The sequence below is a fragment of the Sturnus vulgaris genome, chromosome 14 (assembly GCF_052056855.1).
Source record: "Sturnus vulgaris isolate bStuVul1 chromosome 14, bStuVul1.hap1, whole genome shotgun sequence".
NCBI lineage: Eukaryota > Metazoa > Chordata > Aves > Passeriformes > Sturnidae > Sturnus > Sturnus vulgaris.
Window position 1 is genome coordinate 7,568,086 of NC_142256.1, and position 13,414 is coordinate 7,581,499.

The window sequence follows — 13,414 nt, forward strand, 5'->3', positions numbered from 1 at the left end:
AACGAGAATTACATGACTTGATTTACTTTACAAAAACTGATTAGTAAAAACCCCCTGTGGATTTCTTAACTATACTGTGGAGGGATATAAGATTAGTGTAGCAATTCCCATCATCAAACGTATTTACTGCTAAAATATTGGATTAGTGATGTTGTTATCCACTGTTCCAAGATTATAAAGTGATTCTTTAAAATTGAGAAAAAAAAACAAACCCTACACTCTATCATTTGTAATTAGATTTGAGTCTGAGTGGTTTTGCCTTTCCAGAAAAAGTAATTTTGCTAAAAAAAATAAAAATAAAAATGGACTGTGCTCTGCACACAAATAAAGAGAAAACAAAACTATAGATTCAGAAGAATCCTCTTCTGCTTTTGAGACACAAATGGTTGCATTTGGTCTGGATCTTGTTGCTCCTACTTGTGATGCTCAGTGCTGTGGAATGGTGGTAATAAAGCTTTGTTGGTGTGAGATACAGTTTATTTTAACACATGAGTGTGCAAATCATCATCATCCTCAGACCCCTAAATCCCCCCCAGAGAATTTTGAGGAGAGGGTCATGATTGTCTCGGTTTCTACTGACAGCATGAGCTGTGAAGGAGGAAGAGCACGAGGAGCCTGGATAAATTAACGTGCTCATTAAAGTAATTATACTACATTTGGGCCAGGAAGATTAATGCAGCTGTATCCTGGCTTTTTAGCCATTACCTTCAGCGACTAAAAGCACTTGGAGTTCTTGCAATTAATAAACAAATAAAAAGCTACAGCACTAACATCACCTTCTCACATTTTATCCCATTGAACACCTCTAGGCACCACTTGTATGAATTATTTCACAGAGACATATAATAGACAGTGATGTAGGAGTCACCAAAAAGAAAATTAAATCCAAAATATTCTGCAACTGAAGAGTGGGAGTTTTGTTGTACCTGTCATGCTGGCAAACCTCACTATTTGCCACTACTGCAGTTTAAACTCAAGCATTGTTCCTTTTCAGTAAGAAAATGGTAAATCTCTTTTGTCTCTTTCTAGACTCATCTTCCCATTAATGATGGAATCCTGGAGGACTGAAGATGGTGATTCCACCATCTCCCTGGGCAGCCTAAATCCAGTGTTTTCAGTGAAGAAGTTTTCCCTGCCTTCTCATCTAAACCTTGGCAAACCCTTAGGCCATTTCCTCTCATCCTATCAGTTGTTACCTGGGAGAAGAGACCAATCCCACCTTGCCAAAGTCTGGAAGAACAATTTGTTCTGATTCAGAATCATGGTGACCAATATTATTCCGTGTCACTGCCACACGAAATTCAGCACCAGCAACCTCAAAAGTTTAAACAATCACAGATTACTTTGATTTCAAATTGTCCTGTTTATAATGGACTGTAAATTTGGAGGCTATAAATACATAATCTTAACCACAGTAGCTCTGAACAGCCTTGACAGGGTTTATCAGCTAAATGTTTAATCAGGCAAAGCAGCAAAAAACACAACCACAGGAATACATGGTATTTAGCATTTAAATAAAGCTTGTAAACCAATGACAAGTCTATTTGGGCAACTACTCCCACACGTGTTCCTTATCTGCAGAGGTCTTGTCCCAAATTTATCAGAATGAGCCTCTCATACTTTATTTTCCAGGCAGTAACATCAGTTACCATTCACTGAGTTCACAAAAAAAAAGATGCAGAAAACTACAAGTTAAAAGGCACGGCCATGCAAAAAGAATTCCTGCAATGTCAATGTCCTACTGCTCTGTGAACTTCAGAAACCACAGCCAAAAAACCCTAAAAAACACAGCTGTAAAACCAAGAACAAAAACCCCACCACACAGAAGAAGAAATGAGCCTGACAAAGCACTACATCTCTTATTTTTTTAAAAAATTTATTTAATTGCAGAGCTGTTTCAAAATTCCCAGCAAAACCTGGCTGCTTCAAAGATCCAACCTTGAGCAAAGAGGGCAAGAGGGAGCCATGGCATCACTGGCAGCAGAAATCCCTCCCTGGGCACACAAATCCCTGTTCCCTGCTTCCCCAGGCTCTAACCCCAGTGTGAAATTGCCCTGATGATGATGATGATGGGCACCAGCCCCTGCCCTGCTGCTGAGGATGATGATGATGATGGGCACCAGCCCCTGCCCTGCTGCTGCACCAGGGCCAGCTGTGGCTCTTTCTGCCTCACTGCCCCTTGGCCCTGCACACAAACCCTGCTCTGGGCTGTTCATTCTCTCTCTGCTGACACAACTCATCCCACAGCAGCTCTCAGCACTGAGCAGCCCAAGCACACAAAATGATTTTTTTTTTTTTTTTTTTTTTTAAGTGAGTCTCTCCCTTGTGTGTAGTAGTGAGAGGGATTCAGACAACTTTCATGGAACTAGCACCTTTTTGTACAGAGGAATTGGCTTTACCCGTGGTTCATTCCAGCAGCTTTTAAATACATTTGTCCTCCTTTTAGAGTTGGGAACCATTTGCTTTATGAGCACCATTTGGATCATTTGCCTGTTGCTCATAAAATAGACAAAGCTTTTATCCATGCCATGAATTTTTACTCACTTTATACAAAATACCTAAGGAGGGATTTGCAGTGGCCAGAATTACATCCATGAAAGAATTAACAACTAATTTAATTTTCTGCTACAATAATGGTTCCAGCAGTTTTTGATTTTGTTGATTACATTTCTTCTCTCCAAGAAATAAAAAAGCATATTAGCGTTAGCTTCTTTGTGTGTATTTGTTTCAGAAAACAGACTGGCTTTTAGTAAAAAAATAAATAGGAATGACAAAAAAATTATAAATTTTAATCTTTGTGGTTATTAAGTAAGTCTGTTGCAAATGCAGTTTCCAGAAGCAAACAACATGGGGATGGTCTGTATGCTCAGCAAGAATAAGGATTGCCATCAGCACTGGGACAGTGCATCAGAATAATCCTTTGACAGGACTGCTGGCAATAATCACACAACCACCAAGGAAAAGTGGCTGCAAAATTCACCCACCAGTGCCCCACTAAACGACAACCACAGGACCAAGCTGCTTCAACAACTCCTCTCTCAGCTCTGAAGCCAAAATGCTCCCAAAGAAGCCAAGCCCAGCCCCAGCTCCAAGCTGCAGGTGAGGAGATGGAAGCAGGAGGAGCCCCCCAGCCCTCCCTCAATGCTCCATCAGCCGGGACACGACCCACGATGCTGCGTGCATGCAATGCACAGGAGCTGCAGGGACCTGACCCTTGCCTGCAGTTTGCTCCTGCACACCAAGAGTTAACTCGTGCTGGTAGCTGAGGAGCTCAGCAAGCCCTGCAGGACTGCACATAAACATTATTGACTGCGGACACAGATCGATGAGGCTTAACTGCTGTGATTAGCAGGTGCCTGGATGGAGGATTTGGGAGGTTTGGACTGGACACACTCTGCACCTGGGAGCCTCTGATTTGGGAAAAAGAGGGAAAATCCTGTGCTTGGGAGAGCAGCAGCTCAGGGACTTCCCTGCAACACAAAACTTGCAGGTTTACAGATAAATATCTCCTCTCTGCATGCACAAACATCAACAGCACAGATCTGTGACTGCAGGGACGACTTTACCAATTGAGAGCTTCTGTATTTTAATCAACTTTTCAGCCTGTCCCATGGAAACCTGCACAGCCAGCATTGCACCTAGCAAAGGACAATGCACTCAGGCTTGAACACAGCTGTGAGGGATTTTTCATTTCTACTTCTCAATTCCTACACCATATTTGCCACAAGTTTTAGGAGCCCCAAGAACAAACCTAACTTGTAGGATTTCACATGTCACTGCTGCTTTCCTTCCCTCACATCAGCTCTGAAGCCACATATTCCATGTGCAGTACAGTGCACTGATACAGAGGAATAAACAGCAAAAATGGCTCTGAAATCCTGCACATAAAACATTTATAATAAACAATTTGCTCAAGTAACTACAAACTATTCAAACCCATTCTGTGTTAAGAAAGATGGCATATTAATATCCATGTTTCTTTATGGCTTTTTTGCATGATTAATTATTGCTTTATTCTTGGTTAAGTCCTCAAGCAAAAGGTTGATCTCTCAAAATAACAAACATCCAGCACTTCATTCTACACCAGATGCTCACAGTTTATTGACACACCAATAAAATTACCACAGTACTTCTATTTTGTCAAGATCTGCAAAATTTTTTAAGCACATATGAAGCACAGGCTGAAGGCAAGATAATACTGGCATTACTTGCTCAGAAAAAAACCTCAGATTTTAACTCAAAGGGCACCACCAATAGTCTGGGCAGCCAAAAACCAAAACAAATCATTTTGGCATGTGACAGAAGAACCACAGAGCAACTTGTTGCAGCATTTCTTTGCAGATTATTTCCATGAATACTGACAGAAACCACCATTACAAAAAATAAGTGATCAGAAAAGTTGTTCCAGCCTACCTGTGGCTGAGTCCAGGGTTCCAAGGTTGTTTCTTTCAAAGGAGTTTGTGGCCTTCCCACTTCTTTTGTGTGCTTTTGGGAGAGAAAAAGATGTGACAATGATATTTCAGTCAGCATTCAGCATTAATTTCCCTTGAGGGAATAAAACAGTTACAAATTCCATACAATAATATATTGATGCATCAGGATTTGCAATAGGCTGTAGGTAACTTTTTTTCTCCCCCATCTAAGAAACTTTTATGGAGTTGCTGTATCTTTCAAGGTGTGGTGGTACACACCTTCATCTGTACATACAGATAAAAATTCAGCCAAAAAATATGAAATTATTTGCCACCAGAGTAAGGTTCAGCAGCAGAAATTCAGAGGGAACTCAATTCTGGTTTCTCTGCTGTTTCCTGCCCAGGTTGTGTTATGCTCAGTTATGCTTAAATGGATGAATCAAAAATGGAATTTATGGGAAACACTTTTAAAGGGTGCATTATTTGGATGTGAAGACATATTTTCAGATGAGAACCCTTGTCTTCCTTAATCTTCAGAGCTTCCCACTACTTGGAATGTGTTAGGAACAACCACCCCAAACCAAAAGTCCATATAATCCAATAGATCAAAGTGGTCTTCGAAGAAAATCTCTGATCCTTCACACTTTCTTTTTTACAATACCAAAACACGCTGCAATTTCTTATTAATCTCTAATTACTGTACTGCAGTAATTAATGCATGAGATTTTTGGCCACTAGGACTGAGCATTTGCAAAGGGTGTTGACACTTTTTAATTTTCTCCACATGTGCTTCCACTGAGGGAATTTTACACGTTGTTGTAAAGGACAGAACTCTCATATTTCCTTTCTCCATAAATTTTTGTTGCCATAAAACAGAAACAGTGGCATTCACAAGACTAGAAAAAAATCCCCTGCTGAAATACTTTTAAGTAGTACCAGGATTTTCCTTCTCCTGAAACACAGCTCTAATGTACTACCCTTTGAACACTGCTTTTAACAATACCTAATACAAATATCACATTATCCAGGTCCCACATCACAGTGATCCAAATGCCCATGGAGTCTGCAAGGATTGACCAGGAAAAAAAAAAAAAAAAAAGGAGAGAGATGCCTTTGGATTTTTTTGTCATTTACAACAAATTATAGCTGCTTAAAGGGAAGCATTGTTTTTGAAAATACAGAATTTGTGGGCAACTTGAGTTTGCATGGAGCATTCACAGGGTTTCTTTCAAAAAAACACCCTATTAAATGGCAATTGTGTTTTGGCAGGTTGGATTGCCTGTAATAATAGATTACAAGCAATGATTTTTACCATTTTTTGTTATCTTATATTTTGGGGTAGCAATAGAATATGATTCATTCTTGAAATAGGAACAATAAGTGCATTTCAAAAGAAAAAAAAGAAATCACCACAGATTTAGTGAATGCTAGAGTTAAAATGAATGCATCTGGAAAGGGAAGGTTGTGTTTTTCATGTGTTCAAAAGAAAATGTAGTCTACCTTATAATCTTGCTTTAATCATCAGCCATCAAAGGGACCCAAACACACAATGAAAATTATTAAACATATCAATTGTGGTGCTAAAGATACCATAATAATTCCACATGGGCCAGCCTGCCAGGAACTGACATTAAAAATCACGTTATTTCTTGAGAAATCATTTTTCTTGGCATTTCACACCAGTTTTTTATACAACATTTGTCCACTCAGAGAGCAAAGAGAAAAATCAATTAAAAAAAAAAATGTATGATTATACAAGGAAAACAGATGCAAAAGTGCATTTAGGTGAAACAGCACTTAAAGTGTTTGAGTAGCTGTGGAAACCATGAACTAAATCTTAGACATGGCTTAATGAAGACCCAAAGAACTTAATGCTGAATTTTATTCAGGCTGGCCTCTTTTACTTCTTAAAGTTCTAGGAGACCCTCTCACCCCGCTCTGAAGGTAAAATATCAGGAATTAGGGACAGCACACAGGAAGAGTGAAAATAAATAGTGCAGATTCCAGCAGGGAGGACAAATCCAGGCAGCAGCTCCTTGATCCCTGCAGACTCTGCTCACACAGGAAACATCTTTGTGTGAGGAAATTTCCCAATTTCCACATTTCCCAATGCTGTTCACTCACACAGCTCTGGCTTGCCAAGGACAGCCTGGGAGGGTTTGTAGGATCAGATTTGTTGGATCCCTTTGCAGCGTGGCCAAACCCATTCCCCACGGGCTGTGAGCCCACAGGGGACAGCTGGCACTCACCCAGTGACAAAAAAAACAAAAAAACCCTGGGCACCTCTGCAGGTGTGACACCTGCTCTGAGCTACCTGCTGTGACAGCAGCTGCACCTGGGGCACAGAGCTCCTGAGCAGCCCTGCCTGACACACACACACACACACACATTGCTGATGGAGCACACCAGCACCCAGCCACAAGATCTCTTCCCTCTGTTGTAAAGAAAGACTTGGTCATGAGAGACACTCCCCCCCCCAGGAGCTTCTTTCTTCCAGCACAGATAAAGAAGCTTTAGTGAAACTGGGAGGTTTTTGGAAGCATTTATCTCCTTGTTTCGCTTGGAGCATCTTCCTACAGCCTTCTGTAGCTTTCCCAATGCCCCTGAAGAAACAACAGGCTGGGTGTGGCCACAGTCTTTTGTTTATGTTCCCTCCGCTTCCTCAGTTCAACATTTAAGTTCCACGCCTAGAAGAGAGTTGTGCTGAGATAAAGGATGGGATTATTTCAACCTGGATATGAGATTATGGTTGCAGCAGTGCCATTAGAGCTCCCTCAGCCCTTGTGCACACACCCATTACAGTTTCTGTGACAGGCAAGCCTGGGGCAATAAATGAAGTTCTTTGCATGTTTAAAGAACCTCTCCTCACTTCTGTAACAGCAAAGTGCTGTTCCACCAGCACAGGGTGCACCTGGACAATGATCCTGCTCCCAGCACTCATCCAGCTCCTCCTGAGATCCCTCACCTCTGCTCGAGCTGAGGGAGACAAGTTCTGCCCCAAACCATTGCCTGACACTCTCTGTCACTGTTGATGCCTTGGGTTTCAGCTTTTATATTTTTCAGAATCTCTGCTGCTTAGTGTGTAACTCTGAAACTTCATATTAGGTGTTAGCGAGTTCTCTTTACAGGGTAGGGACAACACAATTCCTTCCCAGCTAAACAATCAGGGACAACTGGTACCTAAAAATCATAAACAATAACAAGGGAAAGGGGCAAGCCAGGGGGTTGAGACTTCATAGCCTGGGGCTGTGGTTGGATAATTGACCCCAAGATGAATCAAAACTTATAAAAGTATAAAAAATAATGACCAGGATCCATCCTAGATTCGATTTGGGTGTAGCCCCAGCCAGGCTCTTGCACTGCCCAAGGTGAATCCTTTCAATAAATTCCTATTTTATTCCTTTTGCTCTGTCTAGTCTCTGTTCCAGGTCACCCATTCCAGGCAACACTATGGTATGGGCACTGAGCAAAGAAAAAAAAAAAAAAAGACAAGGAATCACATAAAAACCTGCTGGCTGAAAAGGTTCCCTTTATCTTAGTGGTTCCCTGGGAAATGCAGCAATTTCAACTGTTCCCCAAGGCCAGGCAGCCCCGTCTACCTACATCAGGTCCAATTTTCAGGTATTTTCAATATGAAAAAAGTTTTGGTTTGCTGAGCCATCATACAGCCAGTCCCATCAGTCTTTCACCTGACCACCTAGAAATTACCCTGATCAATGGTGTTAGCAATCAATAAAGTCCAGCATAATAACCAGGTTGTAAAAAGACTGTGCACAAAATATTTTGCTGATATTTGGAATTTTTTGTCTGGTTGTAACAGCAAAAGAAAGCTTTAATATTTCATCAAAGCAGTTATTAAATATTTTTTTAAGGGGAAAATGAAATTCATCATGAATATTTCCCGTTGTTTATTAGGAGCAATAAGTTAACAAACATCTAATTACTTATGACAACTTGACAGGTAATATCCAGGCTTCCAAAACCTAGCAGAGAAAATGAACTGTAAAACAGATTTTAAAGGTTATAAAAGTGTTTTAAGTCAGATATCATTTTTGTCTTTAATGAAATGATGGATCTGGATGCTTCAGAGTGGTCCTCACTCTGAAACATGAAGGGAGATCTTTGGAGCATCTGAGATAATTCAAACTGATTAGGTTTTATTCTAATACTAAATACTGGATTTGTTCAGCTGGATAGATGCTACCTCCATTCCATTCTCTATTAACAAGTTTTTGCTTTTCTTCAAAGCAAATCCTGACTTAAAAAAGAAAATAAGTTATAACACAACAACTTTGGTTTACCTATTCTGATTTCTGGAAAAGCCCTAGAATTATCTAGGCAGATACTACCACCAGTAATTCTAATGGTTATTGATCACTGTGAGTAGCCAAAGCAGACTGAAATTCCAAGATAATACTCTGCATTTTTCTCTGGTGCCATAGAAACTGCTACAGCAGCATTAAAATTGTCTGACTCCAAGAGTCTCACTCCTGCACTTTGCAGCAAAGTTAAAAAAAATATTGTATGAAACAATCTTTCAAGCTGAAAACTTATATGGCTTGACGTGAAATTTAGGAAACAAAGAGCAAAAGACATTTTTTGAGTTGTATATCAGCTATGTTATCATAATATAGTTGGGATTGCAAATGTTTATCTGTTTGGAGAACCTTCTGTCTGCCAAAAGCTACATTTTTAGACAGGAAGTGCACTCTTGGCTATTTTTCTGTTGCACATTTTAATCAGGAAATCAGGTATACTGATTTTCCTGTCCTTTGCACTGAGACAGAGGAACCCTGTAAGCCTGAGGAGATTATCTCTATTAACAGTGCCTCCCTCTTGCCTCTAAGTTGATTTCAGGTAATTGGATTCCTGCAGTCCTCCAGCCTCCCAACATCCTCCATGTGCAAGGTGAACACAAGGGTTAATTTTAGTGACAATAAGTTTATGTAACAGATTGCTAAATAAATTATTCTGAGTGTCCAAGATTCATATATTTATAAAGAAAGCCATAGGACAGCTGAAATGAAGTTGTCCTTAAGGATTCCTATGGGAAGGTTTTTGCTTTGTGTTCAAGAAACAAAGGTCTGCCTTTTGCCAGAAGACAAAAATACAGATAAAGATACAGATAAGGATCCCTTTGTGGAGAGATCAGTGAGAACCCACAAGTCTAGAGCCCTGATATGTAATTTAGGAGTGAGAGGAACCGTCAGCTTTCCAGAGTAAACAGCAGCCTGGAATCACCACTGCCAACTTCTACACTGGTTTCTTTTGCTGTACCAACTGCAGCTCCATCTCTGGCAGTACTAGAACGCCCTGTGACATGGCTCTGCATCCTCCTTGGCCTCAAAAGCCACAATTTAACCCAGCAAGTCTCTAATGGTGCTGCCAACAGGCAGCTTTTAGCTTGCAAGTACCCCTTGAGAGATGCAATAAATCACCCAGGGCACATCCAGTATTAGGACGCGATTTCCAGAGGTGCAGCACACCCACAGCTGTTCCACTATTCCTGCAGGGAAATCAGCCCTTGGCTTACTTATTTCCCTCTTTTGTTCCAATCCATCCCTGGGCAAAGCTGGTGCAGGGCAGGAGGCAGAGGGATGAGGCAAAGGCAGGCTGTGGGCTGTGGGGTGCAGCACACCAGGAATGCTCAGAGGTTTAACAAAGCCTGACATGAGATTTGCCAGATGGTTCTATACCGGATTGTAAAACTTTAAACTAATCTTCATTTAAGAGTTTTAAGGGCTGTATCCCTCTTCTAAAGCCTCTTGCTCTTTTGCCTGGTTGATTCTGGTAAATTATAGATCAGACTTTAGAAAACTGCTTCCATGAACAGCGGCTCCTTAAATCTCAGCTAAACTGAGCAAGAAGATTACATGTTATTATGATGTAGCACAGCAGGATTTTTGTACAGCAAACATAATGATGTAGAGAAGGATAAAACTATCATTCTGCACAAGGAGGTCATCCACAGAAGAACAATGCTCTTTATACAGCAGCCAAATCCATCCCTACATGGTGAATCTTCACTGGGCAAATGCTTTTTCTTAATGGTTCTGTAAAGAAACCCAACCATAAGCAAAAAAACCCTGAATCTGCACTTCAGGATTCAACGATCAAGCATTGTACCACAAAGGAGATGTCATTAGGGAGAAATTATTCTAAATACTACTAGAAAAAAACTATCTATTTCAAGGGCAATTTTAGGGTAAATGCATCTTGTTGGTTTTATGCAAGGAGAAAGGATTTCCTGTGAATCCCAAGGGATATGTCAGATAGTGTATGTAGCATTAAAAATTAAAATACTCACTAATCTCACAAGCACATATATATATATACTTTTAATTGTAAATCAAATCCAGTTCATGTGGAAAAGCACTAAGCAAAGTCACTACACTATGTAGAAATTCTTTCCATCTGCTATTTGTATTTGCCATCTTACTCAGTATCTTCCCAACTAAAACTCCAGTAGAGAGAATTGCAGATTTCAGACACCACATGATGACAGAGTTGAAGTGGGAACAAGAGAGAATAAATCCAGGTGTTGAGAAACCAGCAATAGCAAAAACTGCAACAAACCAAGAGACTGAGACCACCGAGTCTGCAAGTTGATAGAGGAATGTGATACTAAAATTGTGGCTTATCAATTTTTCTGAACAGGTGATGCAAATGCTTGAGTCTGTTCAGTTCCGAGTCAGCAGTTTATTGAAATTGCTCTAATTTTCTTTTCCTCTACACGATTCTGAATGCAGTGTAGTAATGTCAAATGACCTCTTTCTACCTCTCTCTCTTTTTTTTTAATTGAAACATTATTTTCTGCACATGAAAGCTTTTGCCTTAAAAGCAAACAGGTGTGATATTCACAGCCCTAGTCTTTTCAAAATGTCATACACAGGAATTATACAGATTTATCCTAAAGCTTCCTGTAAGAATAGCAGCATTTTGAAATCCCTGAGAAAAATGCCTATGAGAATATGCTAGTGAAGACTGTTGCACAATTGATTTTATTACATTTAAACTACAATCAGAAACTGTGTTATCCTTCTGTTTTATTTTGCACATCATTGCTTATAAACTTAAGCAAGTTTCCCAGATTTCAAATATGATAAAGAAATTCTTAATCAATGCACAGTTAAATGCTTTCTGATATAAGAACAGAGGATTTCCCACAAATTCAGATAATCCTAAAGGAGAAAAAAAATTACTTCAAATTTCACAAACGCTGAGCTTTTTTAGTTTATATGTATATAAAAATCTTAGTGGTAATAGCTGATAAAATATGCCTACACTACATGTTCTGGCTTGAAAGTATTTACATATATAAAACTAATGTGACATTAGATGCTGAGGTATTCTTACTTCAAGTGAAAGGGTGGAAAAAAGAACACAATATCAAACAGCTTGTTTTACTTGCCTGAGCTCTACTTAGCTTTTAAAGAACGAATATAAATGTACACAAATCCGTTTTGTGACTGTGTTAAAAATGTAGTACATGGTAGCAAAACTACGAAATTTTATATTCCTGCATATTTCCTCCAGAGTTGTTAAAATTCACGTTTCTCGTCATATCCTGTCATAAAAGCACTTTCTCTTTCTGTGGGTTATTCAGGAAAAGCAGCAGAGCCTCTGCCCAGATCCACCTTGTCCACATGTGGGGTTTTCTTTTTTAGGGCTTGTCATCTTCTTTCTCTATGGCATGACTAAGTTATACCTTACAGAAATCCAGCTTCTTACAGAGAACATTTGCAATTTAAATTGCTCTTTCTCTCTGAACATTAAGTCTGAATTGGATAAAGTTGTTAAAAGCTAAGGCTTCCTCGTTTTTTTTTCTTTTTTACTAATCAAGCAAACCCAAATTACATTATCAGAGTCAGCCAGGAGTAGCAAGGACCTGGTTGCTGGAGAAAGGGCTGAATGGCAATCCCACACTCTGATTACAGCCAGGGGACAATGGCTGACCAACCTCTGCACTTGAAGCTTTGAAGTGTGGCAGAACTAAGGAAAATGTGCCACCTGAAATTAGATTTTTCCAGAAAGTTGATAAATAGGCTTACTCATAAAGAGCAGCAAGACTAATCTGCAATTCTCCTGACATTAGACAACATGATCTATAGAAGCCTTGTTGGATCATCAGTTCTTTTCATTTGATGTCATCCTATTTATATTCCTTATCCCCAGCTGTGACTATTCGTCTTATAAAGTATGTTTGATTTTTTTCTAGTACATATTGTAGCTCTGAGTATATGAAGTAAAATAAAAAGTCAGATTGTTCTTCAGGTGGCAGGATTATGTCCAGAACAAGCACTCCAACCATAAATAATCCCTCAAGAGATAGAGAAATATGCTGGGAAATGTTTTTATTGCTCCTTATCATGACTTTGAGTAAATTATTCAGCCTCTATCCCAACCTATGGCACAGAATTCAGACTGGAGGCAGAGAATGTGACTTGTAAAGGAGAGCAGGGGGAGGCAGGTGTGAGTGCCCAGGGTCAGGGGAGGTCAGAGCAGCTCCAGCTGTTCCCAGGCACATCCGTGCCAGGAGGATCCATCACCCACCTAAGCCAAGAATGTCTGTGGGCTGGAGCATCACAGCCTGGGAAAAATATACAGGACTTTTGATACTTTACATGTGGTCAGCATAGAGCCCAAAATCTCCATATTTTTTTCTAGTAAAAATCCACTAAACTTTGTTGTTGCACCAGCAAGAAAGTGATGCCTGTCAGCCCCACTGCTGCTTCTTCCCTTCCCTTGGGCTGCTCTGCACATCAGTCTCCTATCAAGAAAAACAATCCCAATATTCTTTCTCCTGTTCTAAATGGCAAAGTGCCATCACAGATGGCCACAAAGCCCCATCACGTTTCCCCCAATACTCCTGTGTTATGCCAAACCCATCCTCAATCTTTATTAGAAATCCCTTCTGAAGTTACAGGAAAAATTCTACCTTGATGTCACAAGTTTTGCTGTGGTTTGCTGTCAAGAGAATACTCATTCTATTTCAGAAGAAT

General features: G+C 40.0%; 1 protein-coding gene across 2 annotated transcripts in view; it reads right to left on the bottom strand.

Moving 5' to 3' along the window:
* PCDH11X (protocadherin 11 X-linked) overlaps positions 1-13,414 on the bottom strand; it is a 417,732-nt gene that overhangs the window by 222,057 nt on the left and 182,261 nt on the right. For both annotated transcript variants that reach the window (XM_088173063.1, XM_088173062.1), the window contains one exon: positions 4,414-4,485. In XM_088173063.1, the coding sequence (XP_088029189.1) occupies positions 4,414-4,485 (72 nt within the window). The remainder of the gene's footprint in view (positions 1-4,413; positions 4,486-13,414) is intronic.